The sequence below is a fragment of the Plectropomus leopardus genome, chromosome 23 (genome assembly GCF_026936395.1).
Source record: "Plectropomus leopardus strain MGB_pleo_1.0 chromosome 23, ASM2693639v1, whole genome shotgun sequence".
Lineage (NCBI taxonomy): Eukaryota > Metazoa > Chordata > Actinopteri > Perciformes > Serranidae > Plectropomus > Plectropomus leopardus.
This window is the reverse complement of record NC_142198.1, coordinates 22,089,132-22,109,289: the sequence shown is the minus strand read 5'-3', so window position 1 is coordinate 22,109,289 and position 20,158 is coordinate 22,089,132. Positions and strand designations below refer to the sequence as shown.

Below are 20,158 nucleotides of genomic sequence, written 5' to 3'. Positions count from 1 at the left end.
CTTCCTTTAAATGTTTCTATCTTTTGGCTAAAATAATGTTGACCTGATGTGAGTAACATGGAGATTTTGGGTGAAATAAAACACGTCAGCTTTACTACAATCTCTGATTAAACACAACAAATAATACAAAAAGAAAGAACAAAAATATATGAAATTACTATTGAAATGTCTGAAAGTTTTATTTGTATTAAAAAGTTGGAATGTTTGGTTATACATAAAATATCTCTTAAAAAGCACTTTATAAATCTCTTTCATTGTGTGTTTTTCTCACTCACACACGTTCGTGTTGCAGTCTTAAAGACGCCGCATGGAAGATTTTCTCTTTGACGAGCTGCCGCCAGATTAGTCGTGATGACGCCTGCAAACCGCTCTGCACACAGACAACAAAATACAAAAGACATCCTCCACCAACATAAAAATACTACAAAAAACTGCTCACTTCTCGCCCTTCAGTGCATTTTCCCGATTGTCCGGTGACTTTAACAAACTTCTGAATACAGTGACTGAATGTGCAGAAAACAGTGACAACACCCAAATGTACTGTGCTCCAAATATTTTTGGACAAATATGTAGTGCAAACATTTCCCCATACTTTTATTTTATGACCTGAAATTAAAAACAAAATCTTTTTTTTGTCTGTTTTTATATGCGAACAGATTCAGTAAAGCCGCGGTTGCACAGGACCACAGAAAGTCCCCTGATAATGCTGTCCCCGCACCTTTACTTTAAATTTTGACGTGTAATTAAATTTTTAGGACTTTGACTCACTCTGAGGAGACTTTCTGTGTGTTAAACTCTTAATCAAATAAACACGTTACACTGCTGTCGTCTTTAGGACTCAAATTATGTCACAAAATAAGTAGACAATTAAGAGTTAAACATTAATCACGCTTCTACTTTTTGCATCTATTTTAAACCGTAGTGATATTTTTAACTGTTTATGTTTTGTTATATCTGCAAACTTTCTCACTTCATCTGGCAACTGCTGCACAAAAACGTCCAAGATAAATAAAGTTCTCTGTTTTTATACACTGCACATTTATTTGCTGCATTTTCTTTGAGCTTTTCGTTGCCTAAATATAAAATCTTAATTTGCCTTCTGCACGGAAAAGACAGAAAATTGTGCTTTCTGTAGAGAGAAACTCAAAGATGTTGATGCAACACTGAGCAAAACTTTCAAGTGTCAAATAAACACCAACAAACTTTAATCTAAAACAGAAAAATTCATCATCACTTCTTTGCTGACAGCGTTTTTAGAGAAAATCCTCCGTGTTTTATCTTTAATAAAATCATTTATGAAGATACTCAGTCTGAGAGATGCTGTTTTGGAGATGTAGTGTTTTAAATGTTAAGTGAGAAGAGATGGAAGTACAGCACATTTTTAAATAAAAAAAACTACAGCGAGATCTTTGCGTCTCTGAAAGAGTCCGGTACGATGACGTCGTGATAAAAACAGACTTCCTACTGTTGGTGCAAAATGGTGCAAAACTGCCGTCTGAAAAACAGTTTAACTGCAGGAAATCAAACGTGTGTGAAATAGTGTTTCAGTTCATTTTGTCACAGCTTTCAGTTTCTGGGTCGCTCTGTGTGAGTTAGATTTCTATCTGACATCTGTTACCATCTTCAAGCATGTTTGTGACATTTTTAAATACAAAATGTGAAATTTAAGTTTGTAAAGTTTGTTTTTAACATCTTATCTTCATATAAAAGTAAAGTATAAAATCTTTATTATCAAAGTTTGCTTGCTTTTATTGAGCTTCTTGCTCTTGCAGTGTCAAGTTTTAGTTTATTTAAATCTGTTTTCTACAAATCATACATTCACATTACTGCCAACTATTATCCAGATCCTGTTGCACAACTTTTCTCCCGAAAATCTCACGCCATTCACCAAACTTTCTCGACAAAACAGCCGAAAAAATCCAGCAAGTTAGAAAATTATCAGCAGTGATGTCACCGATTTCTAGATAACAGATGAAACATTAGTGTTTTTTTATCTTAAGTGATCCAGTTTAAAGGAATGTGTTTTTTAAAAAAGCTTATTTTTTTTGTAGGAATTTATCAAACAAATGTGCAACAAAAGGTTTTATTTTTACATTATTCAGTTTCGGATCTCCTGCAGCTCAGCATGAGAATCGTGTTTTTAACGGGACGCTGCGTTAATGATAAATGTAAGTTTTAACTGATTAAAGTGAATTAATCCTCTGAATCTGAAGATTTCCAGTTTAAATATCGCCAGCTGGCCGGATTTTCTTTTTTTTTTCTTTAAATGAATCTGAAACAAAAAAATATAAACAGTCTATGTTAAAGGAATAGTTCGGATATTTTTAAGTGAGATTATATGAGATACTTCGAGCTAAAACATAAAGTAATTTAGCCAACAAAATACATCAGTATACGACGACGACTCCTTACTCAGTCGCTCTGCTTCGGGGCCACTTTGACAAAATGACAGAGGGCCAGGGGCCAGTCCAAAAACCATAAATCTCTGTAGGATTTAGGACGTTTCTTGTAGGATTTTGGGAAATTTATACTGATAGGAATTTAAGATGCTTCTAAGATTTTCGGATGTTTCCAGGATTTTAGGACATTGTTAGGATTTTGGCACATTTCTCAGATGTTTCTAAGATTTTATGACATTTCCACTATTTTAAGTTTATTGGATTTTAAGACATTTTTAGGATTTTAGCACATTTTATTAAGGACATTTCTCAGGTTTTAGGATGTTTCTCAGATTTTGGGACATTTCTTGGATTTTAGGACATTTCTAAGATTTGAGGATTTTTCTAAGATTTTATGACATGTCTACTATTTTAGGACGTTTATCGTATTTTAGGACATTTCTAAGATTTGAGGATTTTTCTAAGATTTTATGACATGTCTACTATTTTAGGACGTTTATCGTATTTTAGGACATTTCTAAGATTTGAGGATTTTTCTAAGATTTTATGACATGTCTACTATTTTAGGACGTTTATCGTATTTTAGGACATTTCTAGGATTTTAAGACATTTTCAGGATTTTAGCACATTTCTATGACATAAGGACATTTGTCAGTTTTTAGGACTTTTAAAGAAAAGAGTAATTATACCTCTGAGAACACTGGAGTTGCTGGTTTACTGGTTCAGTCAGTTTGTTTGTGTTTATTTTGTGATTTTGGTGAATCTTGGTGAACTAACCGACCGAGACATCAGTTGCTGTGAGGTAAAATTAATGTTTTTCTCGATGGAGTTTGGTTCTGCTGGTAGATAAATTTCATTTTCAGTTCCAGTTCAAACGGGCTGTCTGGCAGCAATTTAAAGCTGTGAAAATATTCTTTTTAGAGCGTACAAATAAACCGATATTTTTGGGTGGTTTCTATTTGTCTGCCGCCTACGGTAACACGGTCGGTAACACTGACTTTAAAGTACCTCAAATAAACCTACTTTAAAACATCCAAACTATCCCCTTTAAAGAGACTCAGTCCTCCTCTCTTTGGAAGATTTCCAGTTTCAACACTGCCTGAAGCTGAAAATATATCTGACATTTTCAGCAGTCCACGTTAAACGTTTGCGATCAGGCACAAAGAGGAAAAGTCGTCAAGCGGCGTCTCTTCAAAGCAGCTCTACGTGCAGGCGACAACAGCCGAGTCAGCGAAAGAAAAAAAGTCAAATCCAGTCCAGAGAGTCAATCACAGCACAAAAAAACCCAAAAAACATGAAGATTCAACGGCGTAACATCAGTTATACTCCATCGTCAAGGTAACGCAGGTCCGTCCCGCTCTCAGTCGTCATGGCAACAGTGAGTTATCAGTAAAAGAGGCGATCCAGTCACAAACTCAGAGTTTCAGTCTTCAAACTACCAATAAAAACTAAGCAGGCAGCTTTTCGTTTTCATGAAAAAAAAAACTGCCTGGAAAGTTTTTGGAAAACCTTGAAACGCTCTCTGTGGCGTTCAAGGGTCACGAGTTCAAAACCCACAGACTTGTTTTCAGAGCGGCTGCGAAACACTGAGAAAAACGAAAGTTATTTCTCATTTTTCCTCCTCATAGAAGTGAAATGTAGTTTTTAGGCACAATCCCACGCTTCCCGCCCACAACTCCCAGAATCCACTGCTCATCCACAAACTCCACCTGTGTTATGACATCACCGACCTGCAGGAGGAGACAGACAGAGAGCGCATCTGTTAGATCAGCGGTTCAGTTTGAGGTCCCAGCATACAAAAAAAACCAAAACATTTTATTTTATTTGATGAAATATAAATTAGTATGTGGGCTTAAAACACACCGAAACAAAACAAGAATAAAGCACAGTTTGTTAAAATCAGGGGACGAATTTTCTGGACGATTTTCACAAAAACATTTTTTTTCTTTAAAATTTGAGTGAGTTTTTTTTTCTTCAAAACTTTTTTTGGCATTTTTTGTTGTTTGTTTTAAAAAAGGTCATTTTCTTTTTCTATAAATTCTTTTTTAGAAATTTGGAGCCTCAGATGGAGCGCAGATGTCAGACTAAATTAGTAGTAATTATTTACCAATAAACGTCAATGATTTTGAGGCATTTTTTTTTTCTTTAAAAGTTTTTGGCAATTCTTACAAAGACAAAAAGAGATGGCCACAATTTCTTTCTCTTATAATTTTTAGTAAATTTGACAAAAAAGAGCCCTTTTTTCTTTTCAAATTGTTGATATTTTTTTGGCAGTTTAGATAAAAGAGGCAATGTTTCTTTTCTTTAAAAGTTTTTGGTAATTTTTAAATAAAAAGTTTTGGGATTTCCTTTCTAGGATTTTCAAAGAAAAAGAAAAGGTTGTTTTTTTTTTCCTAAATTTTTACTTGTATTTTAAAAAAGCCTTTTAATTAAGTAAAAGTTTTTGGTAATTGTTTTTTCTCAAAAATCGTTTTTACATTTTTTTTTCTTGGTTTTGGGCGATTTTACAAAGAAAACACTACAAACTCATGGGCCTGCCAAAATAAAAAAAAAAATCCTTTCATTTATTTTAGCTGAAACTGTAAAAACAAAAGTTATTGTTGGATTTTGTTGAGCACTTCATGAATTCTGAAACATTTCGAGGTGAGAAACAGACAAAACTAAACTGACACACACACACACACACACACACACACACACACACACACACACACACACACACACCTTTAACGTGACCTCGTCCTCGCTCTCGGCTGTGAAGTCAAACTTGGCAACCGCTTTAACCAACGACTGCTGGGAGGAGATTTGATGACCTGGAAACAGGAAGAGGAAGTTGTGTTAAGCGACCTCTGCAACTGGTACAACTTTTGGCAACTTTGATTTTTTTTTTTTCCCCAAAAATTTTGGGTGATTTTTAAGAAAAAAAATGGCACTTTTAGTTTATTTAATATTAGTTTTTTTGGCATAAAATGCTTTGGTGACTTTTTTGAAAGTATCTGTGCGTGTGTGTGTGTGTGGGTGTGTGTGTGTGTGTGTGTGTGTGTGTGTGTGTGTGTGTGTGTGTGTGTGTGTGTGTGTGTGTGGGTGTGTGTGTGGGTGTGTGTGTGTGTGTGGTGTGGTACCCTGGCAGGGCTGAGTGAAGGCGGCCGGGTAGATCCCCTCCCTCCCCTCCAGTCTTCCTCTCCTCCACTCAGCGTCGATGTGCTCCGTCACGTGGATCAGCGCCCCCTTGTGAAACGAAAGATCCTCTGCAGTCTGACCGGGGAAGTCGAACAGAGCCTCCACCCACTCCTTCACCTTAACACACACACACACACACACACACACACACACACACACACACACACACACACACACACACACACACACACACACACACACACACACACACCATGACAATAACTGTGCACAATTTACAGACTCACCACTTCAATTTATAAACGATAAACAAAGCACGCTGTGATGATGTTTGTGCAAAATTTATAACACGTGATCCATTTTTCTTCTCTATCTTCAGTAAAAATAACTTTAACATCACACACACACACACACACACACACACACACACACACACACACACACACACGCACACGCACACTCACTCTCTCACCTCTGAGTCGGCGTCCGGTGAGGTCTCTGGTGCTGTTGAGGACATTAAAAAAACTGCCGTTACATTCAGTGTAAACATGAGAAAAGTCATAAATCTGTTTTAAACTGCAGAAAATTTCAATTTAAAGAAAAATTAAAAGGTCAGTTTTTTTAAGATTTTTGCTTACATATGAAACAGTTAAAAACGGTGACAGTATCAGGGTTCATACTCATTTTTGTCATGAAATTTCCAGGGTTTTTCTTGACTTTTTAGGCAATTTTTTAATTGATATAAAAAATATGAAAATATAAACACTGGGGAGGGGAGGATCTTTGCCTCAAAACAGATTGTTTCTTTTAAACTTTTTTTTTTTAAACATATAGTTGTTTATATGATATTCGAGGAAAAATGAAGGCTTTTTTAAATTAAAACATTTTTTTTCCTATATTTTTGAGAGATTTTTTAATTATTTTGTCAAACTTCTAAGAACAAAACTGGGCGATTGTTTTTTCTGTAATGTTGCTTTTGCTGAGTCTTTTTTCCTTTAAAAATTAAGTTATTTTTAAAAATATATATATTTTTGTACAAAAAATGACACAATTCAACACATCAAGAAAACATAAAAACAGAAATTATTGTCAGATTTTAAAATTTTTGAACATATCGTTTTTTAGTGTTCAGGTTTGTGAAACTAAATTCACTGACTTTTACGAATTTTTCAGGGTTTATTTTTTTTCCAAAACTTTGCTAAGCCTGGAAACTGCTATTTGTAACTTCTCCGACTAGGGGTTCGACTAGTGACTCAGGTTTTGACTGAACGAAGAAGCGGATTTAAACGATATTTAACCGTTTAAATCATCGTCAGTTGAGGTAAGAAGGAGCTGTTGGCTCACCTTTGCTCTCCGTCACGGTCGAATCTGCCTGCGTCGGTTTGTCTCCCGGTGACGCCGCCGGCTGCAGGAGCGGCTCCACGACTTCGGCGAAGTTCAGGGGGAATATTCCGATTCGCCCGTGGATCTGGCCCCGCCCCCACTCCTGCCCGATGAGCTCCAGCAGGGCGATGACATCACCCTGGGAGAAGGTGAGCTCGTCGTCCTCTTCACCTTCGTAGTCGAACAAGGCGACGCACCGAGGACCGCTGCACGCACGCACACACACACACACACACACACACACACGCGCGCGCGCGCACACACACACACACACACACACACACACACACACACACACACACACAGTGAAGTCTGATCCTCTGACAGTAAAAACGTAAAGTTTTAAAGTGTTTCGTGCGTCTGACCTGACAGGAGGCGGGTCGGGCTGCTCTTTCTGCTCAGGCGGCTGAACGGGCAAAATGGACTTAACGAGAAAAAAAACAAAACGACCGTCAGCTTTTATTTGCACGATAACAAGTTAAAACACATTCAGAGCACATAAAGAAAAAAAAAAAGTGTTTTATTAAGATTTTCACAGAGGCCGTCTCGTTTTTGATCAAAAAACATAAAATTATTAAGACGATGAAATTTTATATTATATGTATTTATCATTTTTTAAAATTTTTATTTTATTTTTTTGACTTTTTATTTAAACATTTGATTCTGTTTTACTATTTTACTAAATTGTATATTATCCACATTTTTTATCGGTTATCATACTTTGTGCTGTTTTTCTTCCAGTTTGTCTTCTACAGAGATTTTTTCTTTTTTTAATCTTTTTGTCTTTAGCTTTTATCCAGCTTTCGGTGTTTCCTCACTTATGGTCGCGTTTCTCCAGTACTCTTATTTTGGTGCTTTAATTAATAAACTCACTTTCAGGTTATATTTAATTTTCCAAGACTCATCCAGGCCAAGAAATCTCTTTTCCAGGATTTTCATGACCATAGGAACCCTCTTAAATATAACTTTCTCAGGTTTTCTTGTATTTTCGAGCGGGTTAAGAGCACATTTATTACATTTTCATGGAAATTGTTCCATTTTTTGGTGCCGCTCACACCTCAGGTTTAGCGGGCTGACGAATAAAATCTAATCATATAATTTCACAGATTTCGGGGGCTGAATGGGTTCAGTTGTACCTGGGAGTCTGACAGGCTGAGGCCTTCCAAGGAAAGTTTGGACTGGCTGTCCCGATCAGGACCGGGCTCTGGTTGGGGGTCCAGGTCCAGGAGACACTGTGACGGGCTGATGACGGCGGTCTGACTCCGCCCCTCACCTGACAGGTGCTCTGAAGGACTCGGGTCGTCCAGGACAATCAGGACTTCCTGTTTCTAAGATAAAAAATTCAGAAATAAGACAAATTCCCAGAGTAATTATTAACTGATATTCAGGATCATACAAATTTTTACCTAATTTCGGTTTCTTTGAATTTTCAAGATCATTAAAACTATTGATACTCCATTTTTTTAAATTCCAGATTTATGAAGAAAAAATACAGGCAATATTTTTTTTGTTTAAAATTTTTGGGGCTATTTTTCAAGAGGAAGAAAAAGTAAATCTTACAAACAACTTGTCTTTTTTTTCATTCTTTAAAAAATTTGGCAATTTTGTCTTTAAAGGTTTTAAAGTAAAATTAATATTGTTTTATTTGGATATGTTTCAAGAAATTAAAATCTCTGGCAATTTTCTTTTCTTTAAAAAGTTTTGACAAATTTTTTTAGTTTTTTTTAATCCCCTTTAAAACTTTTTGGTGATTTTTTTCTGTAAATTTAAATCCTTGTAGGTATCTGTGTGTGTGTGTGTGTGTGTGTGTGTGTGTGTGTGTGTGTGTTTTACCGTGTAGCTGTTAAAGAGAGGGTGTCCGGGTTTAGGGCGGGGGGGCAAAGGCGGTCCTCTCTTTGGCGCCCTCTGAGGCTGCACCTGATTGGCTGATACAGGAGCGGTTTGTGACGGCGAGGGCTGGTTGGCTGGTGGAACGGAGGGGGCGGGGCTAGTTTTGGACTGAGGAGTCGTCGTCGTCTGGTTGGCTGTTGACGCGGAGCTGACGGCTGGTGGCGGCGGTCGCCCGGGGATGGATTTGATTGGTGGAGGACGAAGGGGGAGGAGCTTAACACTCGAAGGCCTAAAAAGAAGAACAATAGTCGTTCCACCTTATATTAACCCCTTAAAACCTGAGAAAATTGGTTGATTTCTTAAATAATAATTCCTGTTCTTCATACTTTTCTACCTTTTTTTTTTTTTTTTTTTTAAACTTTCTAGTAGTATCTTGCGTATATTTGGGTAATTTCTGCTCATTGCCTTTTCCCATGTTTTTAATAGAAATTAAGCCGATTTGTGTCTCTCATAATCCCTATCACTGATGGTTGGTTTCCCTCCTGGATTATTTCAGGTCTATTTCTTACCGTGGAGGGAGAGGAGGGTCTGAGGAGTTTGGGTTAGCGGTGATGGTGGTCTCTGGTTTGGTCGGGATCGCAGGGCCTTTCCTCAGAGCCGGAGCCGGAGCCGGAGCCGGAGCCGGAGCCGGGGTCGGGGCCGGGGTCGGAGCCAGAACTGGAGCCAGGGCCAGGGCCGGGGCCGGAGTTGGAACTGGAGCCGGGGCCGGAGCCGGGGCCGGAGCCGGGGCCGGAGCCGGGGCCGGAGCAGGAACCAGGGCCGGAGCCGGGGATGGAGCTGGAGCTGGAGCCAGGGTCGGTGTTAGTGGTTTGATGTTCGGAGTCGGACCCACTGCTGGTCCTGAAGGTTTGGGGGCCGTGGCCGGGGCAGCAGCTGTAGGTTTGGGAGGAACTGGGTTTGGATCTGGAGGAGCTCCAGTGGGTTTGGGCGCCAGATGTGGAGCTTGAGATAGAGAGCAGATGTCAGACTGAATTATTATTAAATTATTATTCAGGGTTTATTCACATCTGCATGATTTTGAGGCAAATTGTAAAGACCACCTGAGCCAACCATGGACACTCCTTATTGGTTATTTTTAATTGCAGATTTATAAAGGAAATGAGCTGGTGGTCTTTTTTTTTTTATAAAGTTTTGGTAATTTTTAAAAAGACAAAGAAAAAAAGCCACATTTTTTGTTCTTTAATATTTTTTCTGAATTTTTAGGAAAAATATTTTGGCTTTTTTTTCAAATTTTGCTGAATGTTTTCTTTAAAAATATTTTTGGTAAATTTCAAATTTAAAAAAAAAGCTGACTGTTTTTCTTCAATTTTTTTTTTATTGTTTTACTTGTGGGAGATCTTTAAACAATGGCTTTGAGGCAAATTTTTAAATGCAAAAATTGATTTAAAAAATATCCAATGTCAGTTTATTACTGAAACTAAGGAAATGCAACAGGAATCAGTTTAGAAGCTCAATTAAGTTAATCGAATTGAGTGAAGGAAATGAGTATTGCGAATGTATGTTGTCTTAACATCCCAAACCGTAACTGCTCTGCTTGTTCTACTATTTTGGGTTATGACTTTAGTGCAGGCATGTCAAACCGGTCCACAGGGGGGCCGGTGTGGCTGCAGGTTTTTGTGCCAACCAACCAAGAGCACACAGTTTGACCAATCAACTGTCTGAAGACAGAGATCAGTTGATTAAATGAGTCAAGTCTGGTGTGCTGCTACTTGGTTGGAAACAAAACCTGCAGCCACACCGGCCCCCCTGTGGACCAGTTTGACATGCCTGCTTTAGTGCCTCGGGGATGACGTTATTCTGAAGGCCAACACAGAAGTTGGATTTTGGATCATTGCAGAAAACAAGCTCTGTGGCAAACAAACATTATAAATGTGTCCTTCTAAAGTTCCTGTAGCAGCCAATAAAGCCTGGATAATTAACGAGAGCTCTCCAGTTCAAGCCGACTAATCACGGTAATGACGAACGTAACAAAACACAGATCCCAGTACAGCGCAGCTGGCAGCACACATGTCAAACACACACGGCACCAACAACAGTAGAGGCTTTTTTCCTCTCACACAATCACAGCATTGAATAATAAAACAGCTCACTGCACTTTTTCTGTTACACACGAACAGACGTTCTCGTCTTTCTGTCATTGTACGGACCCTCATTCACGTGATGCATTCACTAACACCAACTCGGGGTGTCGGTTCTGGATCATTATTCTGTTTTTTATAGCATTGTTTCACACAGTAAATTTTAAAAGAGACAAATGCCAAGTTATAAATGTATGTGCGTATTTCACCAGCACTTATAGCGATCAGTCTAGCTCCAAAAAATAAAATCTATTTGTAGAGATGAGATGTAGGGATGTATGATTATTGATTTCAGCCGATATCTGATATTTTCGGACTCATTTTGGCTGATTACTGATGCTGGTAAGTGCATCTATGTTTTCCAACTAATTGACATATTTTGCCTAAGCAAATTTTAAACAAAACTGTAAAATTCTGATAATTTGAACAGGCTTGGATAATATTCTCACAGAGACGATCTCGACAACGGCTAAAATCGGGGCAGATTTCAATTGTGAAAATAAGTGTCATCTTCTTGACATCTTTAAAACCCATCTTTCGTCTTCGTCTTTTTATATTTTGTTGTGTATTTGAACTGACTTATTTATTTTATTTCTTTTTATTGGTGGTTTTATTGCTATTTTTTGTATTTATGTATTTATTTTATAGTGACATTTTGTATTTTTGACTGTTTGGCTTGCTGTAGTTGTGTTGCCGTTCGTGTAACCCGTATTTGTTTTTCCTTTGTTTGTCAAAGCACTTTATAAACTCTGTTTTTAAAGGTGCTGTATGAATAAATTCATTATTATTATCAATACTATTATTATCATTATCTTACCGCCTGTCATATTGTGTATATGTGCAGCAATGAGTTCACACACTCACACACACTCACACACACACACACACACACACACACACGCAATGTTAAATGTTGCAAATGCACGTTGGCATATTTCTGCTACATAGTGAGCGAGATTTGTGTCTCTAAGCTCTCAAACACCCCATTGTACCGAAGCTACATCCAGCTTAGCCTTTCTCACACACACACACACACACACACACACACACACACACACACACACACACACACACACACACACACACACACACACACACACACACACACACACACACACTCTTACCGCTGGCTCTGCGTGGTGAGGTCAGTGCTGCTGGTTTGGTCGGGATGCCTGGACGAATGCTTCCAACTTTCACTGAAAAACAAAAATACAGAAACAGAAATATTAGAGACACACACACACACACACACACACACACATACATACACATATATAGTTGAATAGGGATATATACATCAAACTTTATTGTCAGTCCCAAGTGGTAACACAAATTCTCCTTTGACTGACTCGATACAACACGCACAGTTTGCATAAAAACTCAATCAAAACATCATAAAAATGCACTTAAAAATAAATAAATAAAATAAAATTTAAAATTAGAATATAACTTAAAATATGATAAAATAAGTATATTTATGTTAAAAAAAAAACAGAAAATCATATGATAATCAATTAACTTGTTTTTTTTTAATGAAAGAAAATAATTTCTGAAAAAAGGAGCCCAATAAAAGTGTGTATGATAAAAGTCGGTGCTTTCCTCTGAGTAAATCTGAGCTGCGACGCGTCACAGAGCTGATACCTGAAATCTAAAAATAATCAACATTATCACACTGCAGCCGCCCTGCAAACAGGTCCGGCGTTCAGTCGATGACGCTTAACTAAACTCAGAGTTTATCAGCTGCACGTTCAGGTTATCTGGGCATTCACCTGCTTCCCTGTTTCTGCTGAAGTTCAGGAGACTCAGATAAACGTTTTAAAAGTCACGGCTGAAAATACTCATTAGTACAAGCAGCTCACTTTGCAGGCAATTTTTAAGGGAAAAATAGGACTTTTTTCCCCTTTAAATTATTAAATAATTAAAATTAAATTAAAAAAGGCAATTTTGAAAAAAAAGGTATTTTTTAAAGAAACCATGCCTTCCAAACTTGCATGTTTTCTGCATTAGATTTTTGTCCTTTATTATCTTTAAGAATTTTTGACAATTTTTAAAGAAAGAAATGTGGCACGTTTTGTTTAAAAAACTTCTTAAATAATGTCAGTGATTTCTATTTTTTTTTTTTTTTAATTTTGCCTTTTTTCCTTTTAAATTTTCATGTGATTTTTTTTAAATGGCCATCTTTTACTTTAAGTTTTTTTGTGATTTTTAAAGAAAACATTTTGGCCATTTTATTCTTATAAATTTGGGGCATTTTTTTTAAATGAAAATTTTTACAAATTTTGTAATCATGAAAAGTTATCACAGCTAGAAAATGCAAAAAAACATTCTTGTTGGATTTCCTAATTTCCGACAGCCTTGAATACATCATGTGTTATCATACAGGTTTGTGAAACAAAATTCCATGACTTGTCCAGGTTTTCCATGACTATCCCGTGTCTACAGCCATGTAGGTTGTGATATTAAAAAGGTAAAAACGGAGTAAAAATTTGTCATAAATGGGAAAACGTGAGAATTGTGCTGACAGGAGGAAACCAGCAGAGGGCGCTGAAAATAATTAAAAATGGACTGAATGCACCTTTAAAGACGAACACTCACCACTTTGTTTCGCAGCGTCCGGCGTCTCCTCGCCGCCTGCCGTCTGTTTCTGAGCCTCGCCGCTGACCTCCACAGACGGCCTCGGCGGCAGAGTCGGGGCGCTCCTGTCCTGGGGCGGAGCTCCGACGCTGGTCCTTGGGGCGACTGGCGGTCTGGGCGGAGCTTTGGCTGTGGGAGGAGTCTCACCGACAGACGGGGTGAGTTTGGGCGGAGGTGGCCTCGGAGCCGGGACAGGGGCGGACAGGAGGGGGTCTGAAGCAGACTGCGGTTTAGGGGACACTGCGGGTTTTTCTGTGTTTTTGGGGGGTCCCGGAGCCGCAGCAGGTTTCGGGGTTTCAGTTTGAGGGTTTAAGTCTGCAGAAGTTTCGGCACCGCCTGCTGTCAGCCCGTCATCCTCCCAGAATACCTTGCTGGAGGGTTTAGGGGAAAAGTTTTTTGGTTTCGGGGCGACGGTAGGGGGGGCGGATTTGGCTGGTTGCCCCTGGAGACGGGGGCGTGGCCTTGGTTCTGGTTTCTTTGCCACCACAAAGTCTCTGTCGCCACAGCTCCCATCAGCCACCTGCTGCTGCTGCTGCTCGAAGGCTTGTATCCTCGCTCTCAGGGTCGCCATGTCCTCGTCCTCGTCCTCGCTCTCTGATTGGCTGTGCTCGCTGCTGTCGCTGCGGCGATCGGGGAAGCCCCAGTCGTCGGAGCTGAAGGCCTCGAGCAGCTCCTGAAGGTACTTCCCCTGACTCACGCCGCCGTCACTTCTCGCGCGGGCAGCTAGCGTGGCCAAACCGTCCTCGCTCAGCTTCACCAACGTCTGAACTTTGACGTCGCTGGTGATCGGCGGCGGCGCGCTGAGCCTGGAGCGGGGGCGTGGCCTGGGACGCTGGGAGGGAGCGCTGGAAGGAGTCGCCACGTCAACAGCAAGAACAGACTGATCCCATGAGTCAGTCTGAGCGCCGGAGGTCGAGGTCAAAGGAGGGCAGAGGTCAGACAGGAGGTCGCAGCACGGCGTGTGAGCGCCGTCACCGTTCAGGGAGGCGACTGCTGATTGGCTGGCTGTGGTGGCGATGTCGTCGACGTGAGACGGTCTGCGAGGGTGAGGCGGCCGTGGTGGTCTCACTGGTCTTCTCACTGACACACAAAAAATAAGTTTACTAACGAATATTTATAAACAAAACAATAACAAACGAGCCTCCTCTCACCGCTGGCGTCTTGGGGGTCGGGCGCCGATCCGGGGTCGGTCTGCGTGGCGATGGTTATAGAGGCTGGACGTGATGAGGATGAGGAGGACGGAGGAGGAAGGAGGACCTGCTCCTGTGTCTTCTCCCTGATCACCTCCTCGTAGGACGGAGGAGGCTGAGGAGGAGAAAAACACGTTAAACATTTTCTAATAAAGCTTTATTCAAACGGGAAAACTCGCTGCCTTTTATTTCTTAGTAAACAGATCAGAAATAATTAGAACCGTTAATTACTTATTACTAATTATTAGGTATTCATATTTATGTATTTACATTTATTCTTAAATGTTTGTATTGATCTTCTAAAATGTGAAGACTTTTTGACATCGTACATTATTTAACTGAATGTTTTTAAATTGATAATAATTTTTTTTTTTCACATTTATCTTACTAATGAAGATAATTTTGTTTTTTCTATTGTGTGATTTTCCTGTTTTTTTTTTGCATTTCAGGTATCCAGGATTTTACATTTATTTAATCATATTTGACTGATCACAGTCAGGTCGATTTTTATTAATAAATTATCTATTTATATACTGTCTAAACAATTTTTAGGATATATTTTAGTTAAATGTGATTAAAATATGATAGTAATTTTTTTTCACATTTTTCAGACAACATTTAAATTTTCAAAGACTATCTCATTAAAGAAAATTATTTTTGTTAAAGAAATGTGTTTTTGCATTCCAGCTATCCAGTATTTTAGATTTATTTAGTCCAACTTCACTGATCACAGTCAAGTTAGTTTCATTGATAAATTATACATCTGTATTTATTTATATGTTGTCTAATCCTTCTTCTCAAAAACAACAGTATTTACATTTATTTAATTATACCTGATCACAGTCAAGTCAATTTTATTCATAAATTATATTTATATTTATTGATTTATTATCTACTCAATCATCTCGTATGTGAGGATTTTTGGTGTTTTTTTATGACATATATGTTAATTAAATAAATATTTTAAATTCATATTTTTCTTTTTTATCACATTTTTCAGACAAAACCAGTAAAGTTTAATAAGTTTAAGTCTCTTTTATTTATCTGCCCAAAGCTCAGTCCGTTGACTCATTTTTTCAACATATCTTAGTCACACTTTTGTCTCAAGTTTTTGGGATTTCCTGCAAACTAACAGCTAAAAAACAAACCGGCTCATAGAGTCACCTGAACGGACGGAGGGATGGTGGGGCCCCAGATCTGCGCTGCGGGCGGAGGAGGAGGCGGGAATCCTCCGGAGGCTCCGGGGAACCAGGACGTGGAGGCCAGCGGCTCCGCGGACAGGATGGTGATCTCCGGTCGCCTAGCAACAAACAGATAAGAGGAAGTCAGCAACATGGACATGTACGCATCGATGCACATGAGCCGCTGTTTAACCATCAGTGTGAAAGCTACAGACGCGTTTTTATTCAAATATTTTCCACTGAAAAGTTTAATTATTTAAGTATAACTGTCAGATTGTTTTGTTTACCCAAAACCAAAAAATGACAATATAAAAAAATATATTATGGTTTAACAGACTTTACTTTTTTTTAATGTTAGTTTGTGTAAAAGGTTTTTAGAAATAGCTAAAAAAGAGGTGAGATTCAATCTCTACTGCGAAAAAAGTAAATGTACACAACACGATAACCCTCAATTTTCAAGCCACCTTCAAAGCAGTATACCACTGCAATCCTACACACACAAAATTTAAGAAATTTAAAAAAAAGAAATGTGCATACTCAAGTCTTTATTTATTCATTTATTTATTTACCTATTTATTATATATATGGCATCTTTAATAAAAAAAACATGCGGCCTAAAGTGCTTACAACTGCAAAACTGTTATGATACAATAAACAGAATTAAAAAATAATAATAAACAATAAATACAAAACTAATGACTAAAAAGGTAAAATATATAAACAAATATTCAATAGAATCAAATAAATTTTATTTTAAAATAATAATTTAAAAAAACATATGAAAAAATGTATACATTTTCTTTATTAAGTAAAGATTTAATAATATTAAATTAAAAACACCTTTGACACTGTCAGAGAGCAGCGTGTGTGACCTGCAGGACGTCACTGTGTTTTACTGACAGCTGAGTTTCCACTGGAAACCCCAAAAAAGTGTGTGTGTGTGTGTGTGTGTGTGTGTGTGTGTGTGTGTGTGTGTGTGTGTGTGTGTGTGTGTGCGTGTGAGAATCAGGTCAAAGTCCACACATCAAACTTGTTTACTGTAAACACAAACAATCACGCGTTCTTGTTGACTCTAAATATTCTCTTTTTCCTGACTTGACAAACTGAATTAAGAGCACGCACACTGAGACGGTTAACTTTTACTTTTTTGGCACTAAACTCTGTGTCTTACCTCCTGTCTCTGTCCCTGTCCCTGTCCCTGTCTCGCTCTCTGTCTCTGTCTCTGGACGACGACTCGGACAGAGACGTGGACCTGGTGGAGGCTGAAAGACAGACAGGAAACAGTGAGTCTTTTTAATCACTTCTGCGTCTCTAATTATGTGCACATCAAATATTTCACTGAGTTAGTTACATAAGAACTTGGAAAAAAACATTTTTAATTTTCTTTTTAATAATTTCTGACTCCCAACCTCTACTTGTAATTTTTTTTTTTTAATTTATTTTACATTTAAATTATTTTTATTTGTGTATCAAATTATCTCCCATAATTGCTTAATTTCAGGGATTTTTTCACATCACTGTACTTTATTTTGCATTTTCATTATTTTATTTTATCGGTCAAATAAATTATTCAACCTCACAAAAATAATAGGGCTTTTTCCATCACTGTATTTTATTTTCCATTATAATTATTTTAATTTATTCATCAATTTATTTACAATGATTGCAACATTTTAGTTTTTTTTACATAACTGGATTTAATTTGAATTTTTAATTATTTTAAGTTATCCATAAAATAATTGACCCTAATAGCATTTTCTTTCTGTTTTTTACAACGCTGTACTTTAATTTGCATTTAATTATTTTTTAATTTACCCTAATTTCCTAATTTTAGGGTTTTCACCTCATTGTGTTTTAATTTGAATTTTATTTATTTTTATTTACCTTAATCACTACATTTTGGGTTTTTTTTAGCTTTTATTTTACATTTTAATTATTTTAATTTATCCATCAAAATGCTGTACCCTAATTTTACTGAAACAGAGCAAAAATAAAAAGACAAAATAATAATAATTTAATAATATGTCTTTATACTTTTGCTCTATTTAAATGTAATTAGGTAGAAAATCAGATGAATAACATTTATTTATTTACTTATTAAATCCACAGAGCTTTATTTAAACACTCAAGATCAGAGACGAGCAGAAAATCTCTGTAATTTTTACTCTATTTTTTAATAATTAACTTGTAAATCTTTCTTTCTAAGGGACTTAAAATGTAAACGTAGAATATATGAAGTGTTTATTGTAAAAAAAGCATTTTCCTGTTTTGAAACGACAGAAGGGGAATCTAAAAAAAGGACAAATGCGGGCAGAAGTGGTTAAACAGACGAGTGTGGCGACAGTGTTTTGGGGAGTTGCTGCTGTTTCTTTGCCATGTTGGATTTTATTTCCCCACTAAAGGTCAAAAATGCATTTTTTCCACTTTTATAAATCCAAACTTTTCCAGGCTGCAGCTCAGATGGACGAAGCTCTGGTAGACAAATTAAAATGTTTGCTCCAGCAGTTTGCACTCAGAGGTCGACGTGCACTCAGGAAAACGTGAATCTTTTACTTACTTTAATACAAATACGTGATTCGACCGATTACTCGTCGTGCGGCAGAGATTTTGGAGTTTATCTGCACTTCAAACAAACAAAAACTAACAAACAAAGACGACGTCATGAGGAGAAATACTCACTTCTCTTAATGGCTGCTCTGATTGATGACAGAGGACCCTGACTGCAGAGAGAGAGAAGAGGGGGATCAGAAAAAGAAAGGAAAACATGAGTCACATTATTTCACCTCCTCCTCCTCCTCCTCCTCCTCCTCCTCCTCCTCCGTCACACCCAGTCCTCAAACTCCACAGTCCGGATCAGTAATTTGAGCTCCACTTCTCTTCACATTCAGTAAATAAAGCTGAAGTCTAACAGCTCGGCTCCCAAATTAAATCAAATTAAATTCAAATCTCAAATCTCACAGTTCTGGTGTTTGATGTTTGATGTTTGTAAGTTTAGCGTTTCAAAGCTAAAAAAGGGATTAAAAGTAGATGTATTTCTGTAGTTTGGGTTACATTTTGGAACGATGCCGACTTAAATTTAAAAAATATTTTACTAGCTTTTGATTTTTTAAACAAATGGCTTATGAGGGTATTTTTGAGAGTTGCACATTGAAATGGATTTTTTTATGTTACACAGTCAACTTCAATTAGGTAATTTTAACATTTTTCCATTTTTTTAAACAGTTTTAAAGCAACAACGTTAAAGTAGATAATGCCATAAAATAAAGTTACATAAACTACAATCAAGCTTTGTAAAATACAGTTATAGTGTTCAATAACGTTACATAAACCTACATACAAAATAAAGTGAATAAAGTCATAGTGTTAAATAACGTAACATAAACCTACATACAAAATAAAGTTAGGAGAGAGTTCCAAAAGAGGAACCCATCGTGCTTTTATTTTGAAGAACCAGGCTCGTCTTGGGCAGGAAGTGCTTTGCAGCTGTTTGTGTGTCAGAAAAACTATTTATAAAAATCCTTTTTTGCATATCTTTCTATTTTTAAGACTTTTAAAAGACTGATTTAAGACATTTTAATACCAATAAAAGCTTTATTTTTAGATTAGTAATTAATTCAATACTTTTTGAGAGTTTTTAACGCTCTTTGGGAACTCTGATAAATTAATTACAAATATAAATGTTTAAAACATTAACATCCTAAAAGCCCAAAAACACAAACGTTGACTGTATGAGGTGTCCTGAACGGCATTAAGGATGTTTCCTAAAGTCTGAAACAACAGATGAGTTTCAATGTTAAAAAAACAAAACAAAGATAATCAAAAACAGATGCGGCGAATACTTTTATTTTTTTAATTGAACAGTTTAGTCCGTCAGTGTTTTGTTTTTTCACCCGGCTCAAGAATCAGCTGATCGCACTTTTTTTTTTCTAAATTCAAAACAAGATTTTGGAAAGTTTTCCAGACCGCAGATGTTTGAGGGCGAGTTTTTCCTGATTCAAACGGCGGCTGTTTGTTGCCGGGCAGATGAGGAATCTACAGACTCACCCAGACGACAGCGTCTCTGTGTCTTTTTAATCGTCTTTCAGTCTCTTGTCTTTGTCTCAGGACGTCTGTCTCTCCTGCTCTGTCTTTCTCTTTCTGCCTCTGAGCTGCTAACCATGAGCAGACACACATGACTCACCGAGACGCTGCCCAAACACACACACACACACACACACACACACACACACACACACACACACACACACACACACACACACACACAC

The 20,158-nt window shown here is 37.5% G+C and overlaps 1 protein-coding gene across 1 annotated transcript in view; it reads right to left on the bottom strand.

Annotated features, from left to right (window-relative positions):
- Nucleotides 1-154: 154 nt before the first annotated feature.
- Nucleotides 155-20,158, bottom strand: part of LOC121965511 (uncharacterized) — a 28,869-nt gene continuing 8,865 nt past the window's right edge. Inside the window, exons 3-17 of the mRNA XM_088073280.1 lie at nt 18,573-18,613; nt 17,065-17,155; nt 15,877-16,012; nt 14,674-14,827; nt 13,484-14,602; nt 12,013-12,084; nt 9,320-9,752; nt 8,754-9,039; nt 8,057-8,248; nt 7,286-7,344; nt 6,882-7,126; nt 6,010-6,041; nt 5,522-5,696; nt 5,124-5,212; nt 155-4,129 (exon numbers count right to left, since the gene is read on the bottom strand). Of these exons, the coding sequence (XP_087929406.1) occupies nt 4,022-4,129; nt 5,124-5,212; nt 5,522-5,696; nt 6,010-6,041; nt 6,882-7,126; nt 7,286-7,344; nt 8,057-8,248; nt 8,754-9,039; nt 9,320-9,752; nt 12,013-12,084; nt 13,484-14,602; nt 14,674-14,827; nt 15,877-16,012; nt 17,065-17,155; nt 18,573-18,613 (3,232 nt within the window). The 3' untranslated portion in view covers nt 155-4,021. The remainder of the gene's footprint in view (nt 4,130-5,123; nt 5,213-5,521; nt 5,697-6,009; nt 6,042-6,881; nt 7,127-7,285; nt 7,345-8,056; nt 8,249-8,753; nt 9,040-9,319; nt 9,753-12,012; nt 12,085-13,483; nt 14,603-14,673; nt 14,828-15,876; nt 16,013-17,064; nt 17,156-18,572; nt 18,614-20,158) is intronic.